General features: G+C 35.4%; 2 protein-coding genes across 3 annotated transcripts in view; one reads left to right on the plus strand and one right to left on the minus strand.

Annotated features, from left to right (window-relative positions):
• LOC5569975 (GPI ethanolamine phosphate transferase 1) overlaps window positions 1–948 on the plus strand; it is a 45,000-nt gene extending 44,052 nt beyond the window's left edge. The window contains exon 15 of the mRNA XM_001658809.2: window positions 656–948. Coding sequence (XP_001658859.2) covers window positions 656–919 — 264 coding nt within the window. The 3' untranslated portion in view covers window positions 920–948. The remainder of the gene's footprint in view (window positions 1–655) is intronic.
• A 9,888-nt stretch (window positions 949–10,836) lies between these two features.
• Window positions 10,837–20,209, minus strand: part of LOC5569974 (cartilage oligomeric matrix protein) — a 34,745-nt gene continuing 25,372 nt past the window's right edge. For both annotated transcript variants that reach the window (XM_021844350.1, XM_021844351.1), the window contains exons 10-18: window positions 19,604–19,725; window positions 18,532–18,632; window positions 18,094–18,455; window positions 17,814–18,033; window positions 17,463–17,750; window positions 17,166–17,400; window positions 11,668–11,896; window positions 11,103–11,611; window positions 10,837–11,041 (exon numbers count right to left, since the gene is read on the minus strand). In XM_021844350.1, the coding sequence (XP_021700042.1) occupies window positions 10,965–11,041; window positions 11,103–11,611; window positions 11,668–11,896; window positions 17,166–17,400; window positions 17,463–17,750; window positions 17,814–18,033; window positions 18,094–18,455; window positions 18,532–18,632; window positions 19,604–19,725 (2,143 nt within the window). In that variant the 3' untranslated portion in view covers window positions 10,837–10,964. The remainder of the gene's footprint in view (window positions 11,042–11,102; window positions 11,612–11,667; window positions 11,897–17,165; window positions 17,401–17,462; window positions 17,751–17,813; window positions 18,034–18,093; window positions 18,456–18,531; window positions 18,633–19,603; window positions 19,726–20,209) is intronic.

The raw sequence follows: 20,209 nt of genomic DNA on the forward strand, positions 1-20,209 counted from the left end.
TGTAGCTCCAAGTATAGGTAATCAGCGGCAAAATAAAAAGAATATGAAAAACTTATATAAAAAAATGATTTAATTGTATTTGTTACTGCTTCTAAGTGTTCCTATTTCCGCTCACGGTAAACAGATTTCATGACGAACTTACTAAAAAATCCATTATTTTGAATTTTGTTATTTATCCTGATATTTTTATGGTCAAACCATAGCTACTACTGCAATAAAGAAGGCTGTATACTAAAATCGACATTTCTTTAAAATTTTGTTTATTTTTTTGCATGAGCGGTTATTGGAACACACAAAAACACCTAGTGATCCAATAAACGCCCATTAGGTCTTGTGTTCTTAATATAAAGAATTATTTTATCACATGAAAGTGATGTCAGACGACTTCATTTGAAAGTTGTTAATATTGTTAGAATATATCCGTGCGAAAAATATTGGTTTTTGACACGAAAAATCAATGTTTACACAAGTGAGCGGAAATAGGGGCATGAGCGGATACTGGTGCACTGATGGTAATATAGATTCACTTTGTTCAGCTTTTTTTATAATACTCATTTTTTTTGATTATTTTTGTTTTATTTAACTATAAACTAATTCAATACTTAAAAAAAAACAGTCTTAGGTCGAAGTACTCATATATCATTATTTTTTTCAGGTGAAGGCGCAAACACTTTTCCTGCTTATATTCGTCGTATGTGACTTGATGTGTCTGCATTTCTTCTATTTGATCAAAAACAAAGGTTCATGGCTTGAAATAGGTTCTTCAATTTCACATTTTGTTATCATGGAATGTACAACGATTGTGCTGATAATTTTATATGGATGTGCGACGCTCATGACAGAATTTTCATTTGTCGGAAACAAGAACAACCAAAAATACGCTACTTATGAATTACCATATGACAGCAAAAACCAATAAAGACTGAGAAATGATGTTCAACTAATAAACATTTTGCTTTGCACCATAGATTTGAAGATTTTGCTCAGTATTTTGAAACTAATAGTTTTGATTTGTAACAAATCTATTGTAGCCTCAACTTTTCCTTTTCATCCTCCGCAGGACACATTTCAACGATCAGCCACGTCATGATCACATACAACCCTACTCCGAATATTTAACTACATCCAATAACTTATTACCAAAAATAGGTAATCAACCCTACTTTTATTTGATGAGTGCTCTTCAGTTTATTTCTCAATTCAATATCCTGATAGACCAAATAGGCTTATGAACTTTTTTACATCCACCGAAAATTACATTCTTCAAAGAAAAAATATAAAAGTTGATTTATATTTTTATTTGTGTTTTGCCTATGCCGTGAAACTAGTCCTACTTAAAACAGAAATTAGAAACAGTGCTATCATAGGTCCACATATTCCTTACTGGCAAAAGCACATAAAATATTGATATTTCATAGTTTTCATATTTTCCCCAAAAAACACGCTCAAAAGCGTGAATGACGAAAAAATAGTGCCGCTGGCTTCATTGTTGGAGTTTAAACGAATATTTATTCGAAGTTGTGAGACTATTGATACACCGACCTTAGATAAATGTACAATTGATACTGGTCCAGAAAAAAAAACATTTTGGTTGTTTGTAATCTTTAGTTATATCATAATTGTGCGTAAGAAAAAGGTTTTATGCATGGGCGCAAATAGCCATCAAATTTAGAGGAGCCCACTAGAGTGATGCAAATTTTGAAATTTTGGCTCCCCTATGCTTAAACAACTTATATTATGGTAAATAGCATCCACCGAAAGTTTGAAATGAATCGGAAGAAATTTGACTGTGCACAGGCCATTTGAAGTTTATATGGAGATTACTATGGAAAACGCCATCCTTTTGTGTTCAGCCCTCTATCTTTTTGTCATAATATTTTATGGTAAAGTGAACACAATCTTCTCATGTGGAATCCTTTCAGCTACAGCTTTGCCGAAGACCCCATTTTGATTGGACGTCAGGATAAATTGCTATTCATAATCATAAACTGGGAATGCATTTTACATGCTTAACCAACTGCCCGGCAGGCAACAATGCTGCTCCTGTAGGGTAGAATAGATCGATCAAAGTAGTCCAGGCTACTATGTTCTACAGCAAAAAAGCAGTGTTGCTCTGAAAGTAATTGAATGATCATCTCAGCATGGTTTAGACTTTGTTATCAATAATAACAAATTATCCTTACGTCCCACCAGAACATGGTCTTCGGCAGAGTTGTAGCTGGGAAGATTTCACATGAAAGGGTATGTTCACTTCACCATAGATTGTTAATACGAGCAGTTAGAGGACTGAACACAAAAGGTTTGCCTTTTTCATAGTAATTTCCATGTAAACTTCAAATGGCGTGTGCACAAGCAAATTTGTTCCAAATCGCTTCAAATTTTGGGAGAATGATTTTTAGTATATTTGACATCGTTTAAGCATAGGGGAGCACAAATTTCAAAATTTGCATCTGTCTAGTGCCCACGGCCCTTTCGCATTGCATTAGGTTAATCGTTCAGGATTTGCATAGCTTTTCGATGCTTGTGTCGATAATTATAATGTTAATTGCTTTGTTATTAATGTTGGATGTTCTTTTCAGTACGTTGGCTTTACATACTCAGCTTACTATTTAATGCTGATGAAGTTTTTATTTTTGCTGTCGGGACGTCAAATTTACTTATTTTTCTACTAGAAATCGACAATCAAAATAATACATCGTATTTCCTTCGATGAAAACAGCTTTGTACGGCTAACAAGCGGCATTCGCTCACTAAAATGTTGCCTTAGCTACAGTGGCCCAATTTCATATTCGTACAGGATACTGTTTTCACATCAAGTTACTAAAAAACTATTAAATGATGTATTGAGTTTAAAATACTTTATCCACATTGAAGGTAATAGGTGTCATCTATTATTTGCCAATCACAAAATGTTTCCATTTACATTTATCTTTGGTTTCATGGAAAAGTATTGAATGTATGTCTAAAATTCACCCAATTCCATTTTCGTACACCTACCAAAATTCAAACGTACAACATTCAAAACTAAATTTAAAAGCTCTGTTTGATTGCTGAAGTGCTTTATTATGATGTTCAGATGTAGTGAAGTACATTTGGATAATTTTTTAGCTGACATATTTGAAATTTAGGTAAAATTATGAGAAATGGCAGTTTTCCAATGATTTTCGATATAAAATCTAATAATTCGAACAATAACGTTCATTTTTGTCATTGGATCCAATCTATTATTTATATTCGTGAGCTCTGATACAAATTTAGTTGAAATGTATTCAGTTTACAGAAATCATAAACAGATTATATCCCTTTTGGGTTCAGAAAATTGTTGTACTATAACTTCAAAACTCTTCTAAAATGATATGTTTAATCAATGTGAACCAAATTTTCATTCTAAACAACAGATAAAGGTTAATTTTGACCTTTTCTGTAAAAATAATTTGAACTACAAACTTCGTTTTATAGAAAAGTACCCTAAACTACGCTGTACATACCTCCACATAATTGATGTTATCGCAATTTTCAATTAACTTTGAATTAATATTTTAATTATATTGAAAATAGGACCCTATTTTACAATTTATTGATTTTTATGAAAAATACAAAATAACTTGAATGAGCAGAGAGCATTTTTATATATTTTACTAGAAAATATCCTGTTGTTTTCATCATTTTTAAAAACGTTAGTGTTGCGGTTACGGCAATAATATTTATTCTATAAATCTCTATAATAATGTTTGGTAGTAAAATGTAAATTAAAAATAATAATTACGCAATATTTTGATAGGAACATTAACTATAGATTCTGTATATCGATTTAGAAGAAAAACTGAGAGAAATTGGCTAAAACTTTTGGTCTTGGATTTGTTATAAACGTTATATTACCTAAGATCCAAAAGTATAAGTTGTCGATATTCACTCTTAGCTACTCTAAAGCTGATTAAAATTTTTTGAAACTTGTGCGATATTTGCAGCAATCATTCTTAAGGAAGTGATGTTGAAAAATATATAAGTAATTGTTCGACTTACCGAATATTTTAGCAAATAAAACATGGGAAAAGTGGTATTTTTCCTAAATTTACTTAAGTTTCAAATATGTCCGCTTATAAATTTTCAAAATGTACTCTACTGACACATTCCACGCACATCTACGCCAAGATATCAAAAAATCAAACTCTGAAATATTTCCAAAGCTATGCAGAACATGAAAGACAATGTATTGAATTGTATAAAAAACATAAATTTGATTGAAAATACAGTGAAAAACATACCTGAAAAGTTATATAAAGTTTATACAATTTATTGGTGAGAAATTGAGACATTAAACAACTTTTTTATAAAAGCCCTGTATCATAGTTTATCAAGTGTAATATGATTGTCATATCCGTGAACTAGAAGGGTATTAGATGACATTGTTATGTGCGGGTTTAATTTTTTCAAACGAATTATTGGTTCTTTGAAAACATATTTTTTCAAATAGTCACATTATTATGGTGTCGCGTTACGAAAATTGCCTTATTTTTGACATTGAAAAATAAATACTTCTTATAGAACTCTTATATTTTGGATTCTCTTCCTACTCGGCAAGATACGTGTTTCCATAAAAAAAGATTTAAAATCGGACCATTCTTCGAAAAGTTACACTAGGTGCAAAGTTTTGGTGTCGCGTTACGTTAATTTTAACCGTAAATTTTCAGGATGAAACTACAAATTTCAAAATGCTCGTTCTCAGCAATGCTACAACCGATTTTCGAAATTTTTGATTTTTAGTAGATAGAAATAGTTATACTAGCTTTCAGCGTTGGTGCCACCCCACTAAAACCCTCCCCGTTTTTGTAAAATGCGGGTATGTCTGTTTTCTCTTGTTTTTCACTCAAATCTGATCAAGTAGCTCTGGTTTTTAAGGAACTCGTTGGCTAGTGACCCAAATCTTATCAGACAGGTGCCGTTTAGTGCAGGAATAGTCTCTTACATGTTTTGGAATACTTGGCTTCGATAGTAAACAACGTGGCTCTCCAGCGAATAATCCGGAATATCCGTAAAAATGGTCAATTCATGAAAATAATCCTAGACAGTTTTTTTTGCAAACTCATCAGAACTTCTTATAATAAAACGCAATAGATTATTTCAACTGTTCATGGTCCTATTTGGTCACAATAATGGCCTCTGGAAGGCCTTTTTTTCAAAACATATCAGAAATCAATTACTAAACATAACGGATGATTAGGATTGTTCTTGGATATAGGTGGCCACTATAAAGCTCTTAAGCAACCGTAAAAAAATGGCCATCTCGTAAAAATCAACTTAGACACGTAGTTTTTTTTTTAATCTTCTGGATGTCTTGTCAAGACATTTATCTATGTTGACATCTATTCCTTTACGTTGTATAATAATGAATTTGATTAATTTTGCAATAAACTTCGATGATCAATACTTCTTCTTCTTTTTCCTGGCGTTACGTCCTCACTGGGACAAAACCTGCTTCTCAGTTTAGTGTTCTTATTGTGGCAGGTACGATTATAGTCTATGCCCGGGGAAGTCAAGGAAATTTCCTTTACGAAAAGATCCTGGACCGATCGGGAATCGAACCCAGACACCTTCAGCATGACTTTGCTTTGTAGCCGCGGACTCTAACCACTCGGCTAAGAAAGGCCCTCAATTATACGTGTATTACAAATTTTATATGTTCTATAATTATGATTTTTACGTGTTCAAAAAACGCACAGTGGTCTAGGATGATTTTTACGACCAGTTTTGCGGATCTTCCAAAGGAAGTTGTAGTGCTCCATGGGCAGTCCTGATTGGATGATTTTATAAATTGATAATTTTTATGAATATTGCGGATTTTCCAGCGATCCAGGTTGTTTACCATTGAAGCCAAGCAGTCCCCAACATGTGTGAGGCTATCTTTTCACTGACTGGCACCTTTCTGATAAGATTTGGGTCGCTTCTTAAAACCACATCTGAAACCAGAGCTATTTGATTAGCTTTGTGCAAAAAAGAAAAATAGAAACATAGGGAAAGTGTACTAGTTATGGCCATAGTGGTTCCCTATTTGGCCATATGTAAAATTTGAATAACTTTCACATTTTTAATCTTTTTGAATGTTTTTACATCAACATATATGTTGAATCTAACTACTACTACACACAAACATTTTCAAAATTTGAAGACATTAAAGTAATCACGTATGGCGAAATAGGGAACCACTATGTCCATAACCCTTTTTATCTCTCACAAAAACGTGGAAGGTTTCAGAAGAATTGCGTCAACGCTTAAATCTGGTACAACTATTTCCTTTCAATGAAAGCTCAAACAATCGGTTGAATAACACTGTTCGACAAAAAAAGTCGATCTGAATGCACAGAGACCGGACACCCCGGGCTTGAAAGTATAAAAATAAACAATAATAATGGCGTTTTCAGAATGTTCGTGTCTGCCCCAGGTCATTTTTAAAATATACTTGAATTTTTTGCATTTTTTATTTAAAAATCTAATCCAATCAATAAACCGACACAGTGTTTTATATTCAGGACAGCGGAATTCAAGTGCCATATAATGTTTTCAACTTTAAATACAATATGAAGAGTTGTAATAAGATTTGTAGGGAGCCCTCCCCCTTTTTTGTACCCTCCCCATTTTTAAAGTATCGCAAATGATGGAATATTTGATATACAGGGGGTTGTCAAAATAAGTGGGACTTGCAAAAATTGGGCCAACTTTGGAATGCTGTAACTTTGACAAAAATTGACGGATTTCAAATCTTTAAGAAGTAGTGGACGGGTCAACTAATCTTGTTTTGAGGTGCATCCACGGAGATGAACTATGACCACCGGATACCGGTGATTATCCGGATTTCTGGAAGCATGTCTTATGCAGTAAAATTATGACGTGTTTTTAGCAAAGGTCTCGGCTAAAAAATCGAAATTTTACTACACATGAAGATAGAATATCAAATTCTGAGGCGATTGGTGCGCCAAGTATCAAGATCGGTCCAGAAACAACCAAGATATAGCCATTTATTTAAATTAACTGTTTTTAGCCGGAATCGGTGCCGGTAGTGGATCCGAATTGGGATCAAACAATTTATTCACTCAAAATATGTCGCGTAATATTGTTTTCTCCCTAGCTTAACATAAAATACCATATTACAAATTGAAAATGAGTCTTGTACAGATTTGGCCACTCATGGCGCCGCCAAGTGCCCTGGGGGAACCTTGCATAGGGGACATTTCGATTTTGACACCAAAGCATATCATGCGACGGCTCATTCTTCATGTCTTGTCGTAAATAGGGCAACTGTAGACTCAAAATGGATAGTTGACTACAGTGACTACTTCCGGGACCACCGGATGTTCCAGAGGGAACCGATAATTAGGGACAATTGAAATTGAACTCCAATACATATCGTGCGACGGTTCATTTTTCATGTCTCGTGCTAAATAGGGCTATTGTAGACCTAAAGTGGATATTTGACTACAGTGGCCACTTTTGTGACCACCGGATATCCCTGAGGGAGGCTGTGATGTCCCCAATGACAGATTCCTCCGGGAAATTCCGGTGGTCCGAAAAGTGGCCACTGTAGTCAAATATCCACTCAAGGTCTACAATAGCCCTATTTAGCACGAGACATGAAAAATTAACTGAGCCGTTGCACGATGAGTATTGGAGCTCAATTCCAATTGTCCCCAATCATAGGTTCCCTAGGGGACACCCGGTGGTCCCAAAAGTGACCAATTCAATTAAATTCCCATTTTGAGTCTACAGTTACTTTATTTACGACAAGGCATGAAGAAAGAGCCGTCGCATGATATGTTTTGGTGTAAAAACAGAAATGTCTCCAACGACAGGTTCCTCCGGGAAATTCTGGTGGTCCCAAAAGTGGCCACTGTAGTCAATTATCCATTTTAGGTCTACAATAGCCTTATTTAGCACGAGACATGAAAAATGAGCCATCGCACGATATGTATTGGAGTTCAATTTCAATTGTCCCTAATTATCGGTTCCCTCTGGAACATCCGGTGGTCCCGGAAGTAGTCACTGTAGTCAACTATCCATTTTGAGTCTACAGTTGCCCTATTTACGACAAGACATGAAGAATGAGCCGTCGCATGATATGCTTTGGTGTCAAAATCGAAATGTCCCCTATGCAAGGTTCCCCCGGGGCACTTGGCGGCGCCATGATAGCCAAATCTGTACAAGACTCATTTTCAATTTGTAATAGGGTATTTTATGTTAAGCTAGGGAGAAAACAATATTGTGCGACATATTTTGAGTGAATAAATTGTTTGATCCCAATTCGGATCCACTACCGGCACCGATTCCGGGGAAATGGCCATATCTTGGTTGTTCCTGGACCGATCCTAATACTTGGCGTATTAATCGCTTCAGAATTTGATCTTCTATCTTCATGTGTAGTAAAATTTCGATTTTTTAGCCGAGACCTTTGCTAAAAACACGTCATAATTTTACTGCATAAGACATGCTTCCAGAAATCCGGATAATCACCGGTATCCGGTGGTCATAGTTCATCTCCGTGGATGCACCTCAAAACAAGATTAGTTGACCCATCCATTACTTCTTAAAGATTTGAAATCGGTCAATTTTTGTCAAAGTTACAGCATTCCAAAGTTGGCCCAATTTTTGCAAGTCCCACTTATTTTGACAACCCCCTGTATATCAAATATTCCATCATTTGCGATACTTTAAAAATGGGGAGGGTACAAAAAAGGGGGGAGGGCTCCCTACAAATCTTATTACAACTCTTCATATTGTATTTAAAGTTGAAAACATTATATGGCACATGAATTCCGCTGTCCTGAATATAAAACACTGTGTCGGTTAATTGATTAGATTAGATTTTGAAATAAAAAAATGCAAAAAGTTCATGTATATTTTAAAAATGACCTGGGGCAGACACGAACATTCTGAAAACGCCATTATTTTTGTTTATTTTTATACTTTCAAGCCCGGGGTGTCCGGTCTCTGTGCATTCAGATCGACTTTTTTTGTCGAACAGTGTAATTGAGGAACTGAATTTTATGAGTTAAAATGTATTCACAGTTTCGCCTAATAATCTGATTTAATAACTCTTCTGTGCGGCAGAATTCCATGATATTCAGATCACAATTTTGAGACCATAAACGTCCTTAACAATTTTTCTAAAACATGATCCTGAAAATAATCCATGGCTACGTTAAAATTTTATTGGCCCAATATCTGGTTCAATTACACCCCTGTGCCACAAAATTCTGTATCCTTCAGACCACCATTAGTAAATCATAAACACCTGCACACGCTATGTCTTAACCAGCAGATTATAAAAATCGATTATACATCGGATATTTTCATCATCTTCAAAAAAGATCACAGGAACGGTTAAAAAATTAACCCAATTAATTCGTCCTATCATTAGGAAGCTTTTATGGTCGTCTATTTCTGAAACAATATTCTTAAAATAATTTATTGAATCTTTTTAATAATTTTACCCATTTATCAGATCCATTAACTCCACTGTGTTATTGAATTTCGGGTAGTTCCGACAACCATAAACGTCTGCTTGTCGACTTTGCCGAAAGCATACTTTTAAAAGTACATCGTTGAAAGGTTTACATAATTTTATTTTACAATCAAATTCAATCATTCTAACATGTATCAAAGCTCATGATTATTCGTACCGCCATCCGAAAGCACTGTATCGGAAACATTCTTAAAAAATCACAGAAATATCTAAATATTATTGCAAAGAATTTAGTCAAATTTATATGGTGACCACAAGCGCCATCTACGCTTTTACAAACCACGATATTCTCAAAAGGTTTCACAGAAACATTAAATTGATTTTAACCAGTGTCGGATCAAATTACCCCACTGTGAGGCAGAATGTCGAATGTATTAAACAAATAACAATACTAGATATACATTTTTTCTGAAACCTGAATGCAACATTACCGATTTTATCAATAAAAATAAAAAATGCTTTTTGCGTAACGCGACACCATTTGCAGAACCCTGTTGGAAGATAAACGTAACGCGGCGCTCATAAAATGAAATCAATGATTTCTGCAATTATTCAATATTTCCTTCCAGTTTGAAGTCACACTCTGATTCTTATCAATATATAGAAGGATTGCCTAGAACAAACCCGGATTGTAAAAATTATAGCAGAGCAGATATAGGCGATTATAGAGTGATGTTTAAAAAAGTGCATTTCAGCGATGGTGTCGCGTTACGAAATGCAACTGCTTTTAGTTACCATATATACAGTGTTATGTTTCAAAATGAATATCACAACATCAAGTACATTTAATATGCAAGATATAAAACCTGTTTAATCACATAGTCACAAGGCATATTTCCGAGAACAGGCCTAATTTGATAATGAAAGTCGGTTCCTCGTGGTGTCGCGTTACGCTGGAATGTGTCTACTACATCTTAACAACACAACGAAGAACTCGAGCAGTTATCTAGTTCAATAAAAAATAGTTTTGTGTGATGTATATTTCTTTTTTGTTAGGTGTACGAATATGGAATTGGGTCAATAACAGACACAAACTCAATACATTTTCATTATTCCAAAGACTTAAGCAAATGAACACAGTTTGTCATTGCCAAACAATAGATGACACCTATGCCCTTCGTTATTGATAAAGTATACCGAAGTCCAATCACCATTTAATTGTTTTATACCAACTTGATATGAAAACAGTGTCCCGTACGAATATGAAATTGAGCCACTGTACGTTATCGAGCGAAAGCCCTATTCACACTCGCAAACATTACCTTCTCGTAGCAATCGTTCTCCTGAGCCCCATTACAATATAATACAAATAAAAAACAATATTCAATCAAAGGTATGAACATTTATTAACGGCACATTCATTATTCTCTCTAGCTTATCTTTTTTATCGTAAGATTAATTATTGATTTGAATTATGCAAATTCTTATTCATTATCTATCAATTATCCTATCACGTTTTGTAGTCAATCTGAACTTCTTTCTGGAGACGTGGAGGCAATTCTCTGTAAATCGCTTCAGGAACATTATCTAGAATGAAAGAAAAAATATAGTTACATTTCAGTTTTTTACAATTAAACCAATATCATACCATTGCACCTATACACCAAATCAGACCAAATGATCATTTCTTGAGAGAAACAAAACACTCCTAGACGGCCACCTTTCAACGTTGAATCATAGATGTTACCAGAGTCAGCCACCATTTTTTCGCCATCAAACACTCTTAGGCGAATCAAACCTATTTTTGGACGATGTAGCAGTAACCAACGGTAAGCTGTGCGTTCTTTCCAGCCAACATTCCGCGGATCTTTCCATAATAGTTTTACTTGATCCTTAGTATCACCCGTGTGCCACAAACTATTTCTTAACATTTGACCGGGACCTGTATTGCTATCTATCAGCTTCAATTGGATTCCAGGTTCAGCAGAAGCACGGAAAGGTGTCGCTTGCCAATAGGTTTGTATATTTTTCTTCCACATAACAGCGTAAAATTTATGATTGTCTTGATAACTGAATATAAATCCAACGTAATCATCATCTATTTCCGTATCAATGAAAAATGTGCCCTCGAAATCAACACCGCCAAAAGCATCATAACTATAAACGAGAGTTTGATGTAAAATGAGTCCAAACATGATATAATAGGCACTTACCCCACTGCTAATCCTGGATCGCTGTTCTGCGTTTGTACTATTTCGGCTCCTTTATTATAAATCACCCAGTTGGGATCGATCTGTGAATCGCCTTCTGGATCGAGTACAACGGTCTGATAGGTTCTGAAGTCAGTTGAAAAAATTTTCGAGTTGTTCGGACAGTTGTCTAAATAGTTTGGTATTTTGTCCAAGTCAAAATCTTCCTCGCAGATATCACCCACGCCATCATCTGAAAAAGTATAGGAGTTTGTTGTTTATAGTACCCACAATTAACGTTTAAATGAAGTCCAGTGAAATATGAAACATGTTTGTGGATTTTATTATTTTTTTCACGTATCATGTCAACTTTAAATTTCTATCGAATAATTAAAGATTAATAATTGACATTAACATTTTGGTGAGTGATGATTAAAATACTCTTCATGACTTTTAATGAATGCCAAACAATATTATACTTTATATGTATATAATTCAAGAGTATGATTATTGATAAAAATTAAAATTGATTAGAAATGATTAATAATATATCAACCATCATATTAGAGATGAATCCGCCCAGGGATCAAAGTCGTTCAAATGAAGACAACAATATTAACAATCCGAAAATAAATTATCGATTGAAACAAAAATGAGTGGGAATTTTATATATTTTAGCATTACATATATATCATATCCTAATTCCATTGTTGTTAGTTTCATCATTGGTTTTCATTCTGATTTTATTGGTTTCGATAGCATGATTTTAACTGTTGTGGCCAACCTTTAAATAAGGGAAGATGCAAATATGACGTCCACCGTTTTTCAGGATTTTTAGAACCCCTCCCATCATCTGTCTCGCTTTTTCCAATAGCTAATGCATGCACTGTTACATTTTTGTAGACCCCCTCTCCAAAATGGTGGACGCCATTTTTGAATGACTCCTAACCGGTACCTTCCTAATTCGATGGTCCCTTCAACATCAAGTAGGGGAAGGGGTGGTAAAATGAACACCTTAAGGAAATCCTCTTGATTCTGATAGAAAAACGAGGAATTTGTATAGTTCTATCGCACAACATCAAAAATAGGGATGTAATCTATAGCAGCGACTTGAATTCAGATTAAAATAACTAAATATTCACATATATTCATCGCTGTCTAAAAACGATGCAAATGTTCATTTTACCTGCACTATGTGGGTAAAATGAACAGCTGTTGGTGGTAAAATGAACATCATGCAAAAAACGTGAGCAAAACAAATATTTCTGATTTTTTTTATTGCCTTACCGAAAATGCATCTATTAATGATTGTAGCCCATTCAAAAAGAATTCTAATGATATCAGGTTTGACATCATATCATAACGATATTTACCTCACTGAAAAACCTCAAGTCTTCCTAGCTAAAAGTTACGTCAGATCTAACGTTTAAACGTGATTTTCTAAAATATTAATTTTCGTTGATGTTTTCACTTCAATTGACCTACGTATCGACTCGAACACTCCGCTTTATGCTCTAAATCGTCCGTGCATGATAAAAATTCATCGAAATTTGTTTTTTTCTCGGTAAAAGGCACGGTGTTCATTTTACCACTCCTGTTCATTTTACCACCACTTCCCCAAGTATATACTTCCAAAAAAAATGATCTATTATCAGCTCAATGGCCCATAATTATGAAACTGCAAACAAAAATTTACCTTACACTTGATCACTAGGGCTTAAGGTGAAACATCTCGGAATCCAAAGATGGCCGTCACAATGGCCGACTTGTGCCCCTACTCACGTTTTAAAGGCACTAAACTGGAGAAATAGTTAGCAAACGTTACTGATCTTCTTACATTAAGCTTTCTACTAGTGCACAAAGCCAAAATCCTGTTGTTGGATGCGTTCTTCGCGAGATTTGTGCCTTCGAAGTTTCAGTGCATTCTTTGAAGTTGTTTCACCTTAAATATCACCCCAGAAGCTATAGTGCGGTCGCGGATTCCAATCCTGGTCGCGGGTTCAAAATATTTGGAAATATTCGTAACTGCAGACTAACAGTCTAAACAATAAACTACACCCGAAATCCGAAAATTGACACAGAATTATTGTGGCTCAAAATATAGTGCTTTACCCCTAGTTTAGCTAGCAGTTTTGCCGCTACGTGATACCAGAGAATGTCTGAAAACTCAGTGCAGTGCCAAAAACATGCGTGCCACTCAGAAATTGATTGTGCGTCTCCCATTATTTGCGAGTAAACTCAAAGCAAGGCGCAGGAGACAAATTGTTTTTGTGCGAGACAATGCAAAGCTCAATCTCTACTCTTTCAGTCTCTTTCTTGAAAGCCCAAAATCCACTCTAGAATATTTTCAACAAAGTATGCTTTGAAAGCGGGCAAGCTTAATATGTGCTTTGCAAAAATTTATAGTTGTGGATCTTGACATATTTGGCAAAGTCAGAAACATAATGTGGTGACGAATTATGTACAACGTGTTTAAGGGTTTTGACAGGCACATATTCATTAAATGAATTCAAGTGAATTTGTTTACGCGTGTAGGGAACGCAAAGAGTGAAAATGAGACAACTCGATACCATGCATCCCAAAACACATTGCGAGTCAGCACTGCCAGGGTGCAGTCCAGAAAAAAATACTCCAGCACGTCTCTTTCGAATTTTGGGTGCTATCTCGCAGCAGCGCGTGTATCACCGAAAGAGATTTGAGTAGCACCCCATCCCTGCGTGATACTAATGTGTATGTACGTTTAGTCATATTCCAGTAGACTCTAGCTCATGATCCCGACCAATTTTTGTAAATTTTTTATTGCTTTTCAAGCTGCTTTTTTATTATGATCCTTACCACCTAGACTAAAGTGACCAGACGTCCCGCGTTTCGCGGGACAGCGCAATTTTCAAATTAATATTACAACGTCAAATCTATTAATTTGACTGAGAAAAGCATTGAGATCATGTTTTAGACCTATAATGATTGTACAATACATATCAAACACGGAAAATGTTTGATTGGGAACGAGATCTGACAGGGCGTGATACTAATGTGTATGTACGTTTAGTCATATTCCAGTAGACTCTAGCTCATGATCCCGACCAATTTTTGTAAATTTTTTATTGCTTTTCAAGCTGCTTTTTTATTATGATCCTTACCACCTAGACTAAAGTGACCAGACGTCCCGCGTTTCGCGGGACAGCGCAATTTTCAAATTAATATTACAACGTCAAATCTATTAATTTGACTGAGAAAAGCATTGAGATCATGTTTTAGACCTATAATGATTGTACAATACATATCAAACACGGAAAATGTTTGATTGGGAACGAGATCTGACAGGGCGTCCCGCGTTTCGCGGGACATATATGGTCACTTTAACCTAGACCTACACAATAGTGTCTGCATCATGATTGCTCAGAATACCGATAGAAAACCAAAGTTGCTCGATTGGTTTTAAAATTACATTACTGGCAAGAATAAAGTAACCTATAGCTGATTTCCGTACAAAACTGTCAAGTTTGGAGACATGTATCACAGCTTCTTGATTTATAGTTTTAGCTGCATGTCAAAGATTACTAGAAGTTTAATCTATGAAAAACTGATGAAATCCTATTCAACAATTTTTAAGTTGTTGAAAAATATAATTTTAAGAGAAAATATTAAAAATATTCGAACAGAAATATTTTTGAAGTACGAATATTTAGAAGGTATGTTTCTACAAACTTGAACACTCAGAAAAAAAATCAAACTTTGATGGAATACAATATACAGTCAACTCTCCCTTACACGATGGCCATCGAGTGAGGGAGGTATCGAGATACAGAACACATATTTTTCAAATTTTAAAGTTTTCATTACTTTGACGAAATACTTTCAAAAAAGTAATTTTACCATGAAAAGTAATTCAAAGAGCCTGCTAAAATATGACCAAATTTACACAAACACACACTAGCGTAACGTAGCAATCAAACTGATAATCGAACAGTGCTGCCTCAAATTGATTTCAAATTTCTGAACAACTTTGCTGGAGACACGAACTTTCAAGGTGGCTTTGACCATGACTCAGAGTTTGCTGGAATATGACCAAATTATAGCAGCAAAATCGCTAAGCAAACAACTGCCTCAAATTGTTTCCAAGCTTTTGAACATCTTTGCTGAAGACACCAATTTTCTGAGCTAGAGTCTGCTAGAACATGACCTTGTTCCATTTTATCATGGCAAAAGTTCCGCGGATCGTTTTTTCGTATTTGTCGATTACGGAATGTGTACCAAACATTTCATTTCGGAATTCATTTTAATTCAGTTTACGCGTTTTGGCTGGACGGTTAGAAAAAATTCGGCGGTGGGTAGTGTCATTCGATTATGTTGCTTGCTCTTACGGGAAGGCGAGAGCCGGAATCGTGATCAATCGTGGTCGTTTTTTTTATCGCGTTGTACGGTTACGAAAAAGCATCACGAAGTGTGTTGTAATGTTTTTCATTTGATTCTGTTGCTTGCTCCTACGGGGACGGGAGACGGAATCAATCAGTAGTTTTTGTCGCAAAATGCCACTAGGTTTTTTTTTGTATTGCTTGGTATATGCGTTATGGACAGCCGCTCGTTTCGTGTGATTTAGACAATTTTTTTTTATTTGTAAGTATCAATCCGATGACCTTGGAGGGATCGGTTCTGTTTTTTTTTTCTGAGCAGAATGACACTTCCGTCGAACCGTCGGGTAACAATATTGTTCATATAGTAAATAAAGCATTGTTTCTCTCTTTTGCTTGCCGGCATTCAAAAGATTAAATTTAAAACAATTAAACATCAAATGCTCTGCGTCTATCGCCAGCTTTTCAGGCGAATCCTGATCTAATACCTTTCCCAACCCCGAACTCCGTAGCACTTATGAGGGCGTCGCTGAGTCGGTGGCCTCTCATTAAGTAAGTGCTACATCAACATTTCCTCTCCCTTTCCCAAGTTACGGTAAAGATGGGCGTGGCCGGGAATAGCGACATTCATGGTTTTGGTATTCTTGTTAAGGATTGGATCAAGGTTCACTCCCTAGCCCTGCTCCTAAAAGCAATCTAGATGAGATTATCAAAATAAAAAAAAGAATGTTGCTAGTATCCAATCTACGAAGTATACCGTAACTACACTAACGCTAGAGTCTGCTAGAACATGACCAAATTACATGCATGCTATCGCCACGTAGCGGCAAAATTACGCAATAATAATTTCACTTAATGAACGCCATAAGGCTTCTGAACAACTTTGCTGAAGAGCGCAACTTTGTAGAAAGCAAGGATTCTGAGATATTACATCATCAATATTATAGTTTTAGGTAATGTTAAACTTTCTATGGGGTGCTGCAATATTCAACTGGGATGTTGCAATACTAGATGATGCGATTCCATACTTATTTTGGTATTGTATATATTTTATGAACATCAATAATTATAAATTTAGAAAATTATGATAAGGCAAAACAAAATGATCAAATAAATATTCTTATTCGAAGATAAGAGAAAAAAAGTAGTTTTTTATGTAATAATACATACTATTAGCATCCATTTGATCGGGATTGTAAACAATTGGGCAGTTATCTTCGGCATTGAGGATCCCATCATTGTCAGCATCTGGATCGCACAAATCTCCCCTTCCATCACCATCGGTATCTAATTGATCCGAATTTGCCAACTTTGGGCAATTATCCCTACTGTCTTGTACACCGTCTCGATCTCTGTCAATATCGCTGTCACACGCATCGCCTATTAAATCGTTGTCAGAGTCCATCTATATAATCAAAATTAAAAATTAACATTTTACTATATTGTGTCATAGTAATCCGGATATACCTGGTTAACGTTAGAAACTGCAGGACAGTTATCACAGACATCACCTATTCCATCACCATCGCTGTCTAACTGGTTAGAGTTTGCCTTTTTCGGACAGTTATCCCGTTCGTTCAGAATTCCATCATTATCGATATCTGGATCGCATGCATCACCAATTCCATCTCCATCTACGTCGTGTTGATCGATATTTGCAATGGTTGGGCAGTTATCACAAGCATCACCCTGCTTATCTCCTCCATCTTTATCAGTATCCAGTTGATCCGGGTTATGTACTAATGGACAATTATCCTACAGATTGCATAAGACATTAATGAATTTTAAACAACGATTTACGTGAAGTCTGAACCATACAGGACTATTCATCACACCATCGTTGTCGGCGTCTTGATCACAGGCATCTCCTATACCATCCTTATCGGCATCTTCTTGGCCTGAATTCGGAACATACACACAATTGTCCTGCCGACATCTACTGTCAGCACATCCTAGATCGAAATCTGCCCATCCGTCTAAATCTCTATCTGGACCACAGTGAAATCCATCACCTGCCCATCCAACCTTACATTTACATCTAGTAAATATATGAAACGCTATTAGTTTTAAATTGTATATACTTGGCAAACAAACTCACTTATATGTGTTGCTACCGGCATGACGGCATACGGCATTTTTGTCGCAAACTGTACCATCTAAACACATTCCTTCTACAGCGAAACAACCGTAGGTAGAGTTACGAACGTAACCCCTATTGCACTGACATTCGAATGCACCTTCAGTATTAATACATACTGAGTTTGGACCACAACGCGCGGATCCGTCGGCGCATTCATCAATATCGTTGCATCTTTGTCTTTGGAGAGCGTATTCAAAAGTTGCCGCGTGTAAACCACCGCTGTGTAATCCAGTAAAACCCGGTGGGCAAGGTTCACATCGGAAGCCTGGAACTAAGTTTGTACAGCGTACCCGCACATCGCATGGTTCAATAAGATCGCACTATAATAGGAAAAATGAATAATATATTGATCAATATTCGCATATGGCTCTAATATATTTCCTTGAACGACGTTACCTCATCGATATCATGACACACAGTTCCATTTCCTTTGAATCCAACAGGGCACGCTCCACACTTGTAATATGGTGCATGTTCAATCATAGTGCATTGTACACCTATAATAAAGTATGGTCAGTTGAAACCAATTTCCAAAATGCATTTTAAATAAATAAGTTGAGAATTTTATTTAAATAAATGATTTAAATACACAAATATCGAAAATGATGTAAATAAATAATACAAATCAATCAGTTGGTTCATGTAGGTAAATTTCATATTTTGAAAGTCCCTATCACAGAATTTAGCAATTATGCAGAACACATTTTACCTACATGAACCATATATATTTGCTGCTGCTGTATCACAATCAGTTATAATCTGTTTAAGTATATCTATATCTATATTCCGGTTCGTAGAAAACGTAATGTCTACCATATTCCTAGAAGCGTTTATTCATAACTTGGGGCATACCACAATTACAGGATTGGACAAAGCATTTGCAACTTTTTGATTTTCCATACAGAACGGTCAACTTTGGAACCTTGGAATTTAAATTTTCATTGAATAACTGAAATCTAGCTTACCAAAGTTGATAATTTTGTATGGAAAATCGGAAAAGTTGCAAATGTATTGTCCAATATTGTATGAATCAAAGATAAGACAATTCCGCAAGTATGCTTCCACTTTATTGTCCACATAAATTGATTAATAATAAGGATCCTTTTATCCCACTGGTCCACACCTATAGGATGGATAATGTTTGAAATTTCTATAGAAACTGATTCTTTTTTCGTTAATGATCGCGAATGTTTAGGTGTATTCTCGAAAACAATGATATTTTGCAGTGCCAGAGAAATAATTTTGCTTTTTGTAAAGCGTAACCATGATTTTTAATCATATTTCATTCTGAAAAATGACCCTTAATTGATCCATAACTGTAAAGTGACTGTACATGATATAATGCATACCTTGCACAGTTTTCCACAGTTTGCACAGTTATGTTTGTGTATCATAAGTTAGAGTTATTATCAAAGATTCCCATAATCTGATGTAAAACATACTTAAGTAATAATATTTCATTGATTACCTGCAGCACAGAGATGATCGTCACAAGGGTTTCTCATTCGACAGGTTTTGCCATCTCCTTCAAAACGATCTGGACAGGGTCCACATTGTGCGCCTTCAGTAGTATCGTAACACTGGACTCCGCTGAAATAAAGTATTATTTTATTAGTTTTTTCATGGTCCAAACCCTATACCGGCAGCATCATTTTTTGTCACAAAAAAAAGGTGATAGCTTTTTCGTTTTTTGATATTTTTGCACTATTTTTTTTTACAAACTACCAAAAAAAAAAATCTATGTTAAGCGTCGATTCAAATATGACGTCCATCGTTTTTTGCGGAATTTCTGGAACCCTCTTCTGTCACGCTTTTTCCAATACCTTATACACGTAATGTCACAATTTCGTATACTCCTCCCTAAATGATGGATGTCATTTTTTAATTACCCCTAAGAATCTGTGTTGATTTTGATCGTTGGTCACCTGATTTTGAAAATATTCCGATGTTCCTTGAGGGACCGACACTTCTCATATAAAATGGATGTAAAACATAAATGCTCATCAGTCAAAAATATTGCAACAAATGGCTTCAGTTTACCATAGTAGATTTCTATCAAAGTATCGCTTTGAAA

Source organism: Aedes aegypti, chromosome 2 (genome assembly GCF_002204515.2).
Source record: "Aedes aegypti strain LVP_AGWG chromosome 2, AaegL5.0 Primary Assembly, whole genome shotgun sequence".
NCBI lineage: Eukaryota > Metazoa > Arthropoda > Insecta > Diptera > Culicidae > Aedes > Aedes aegypti.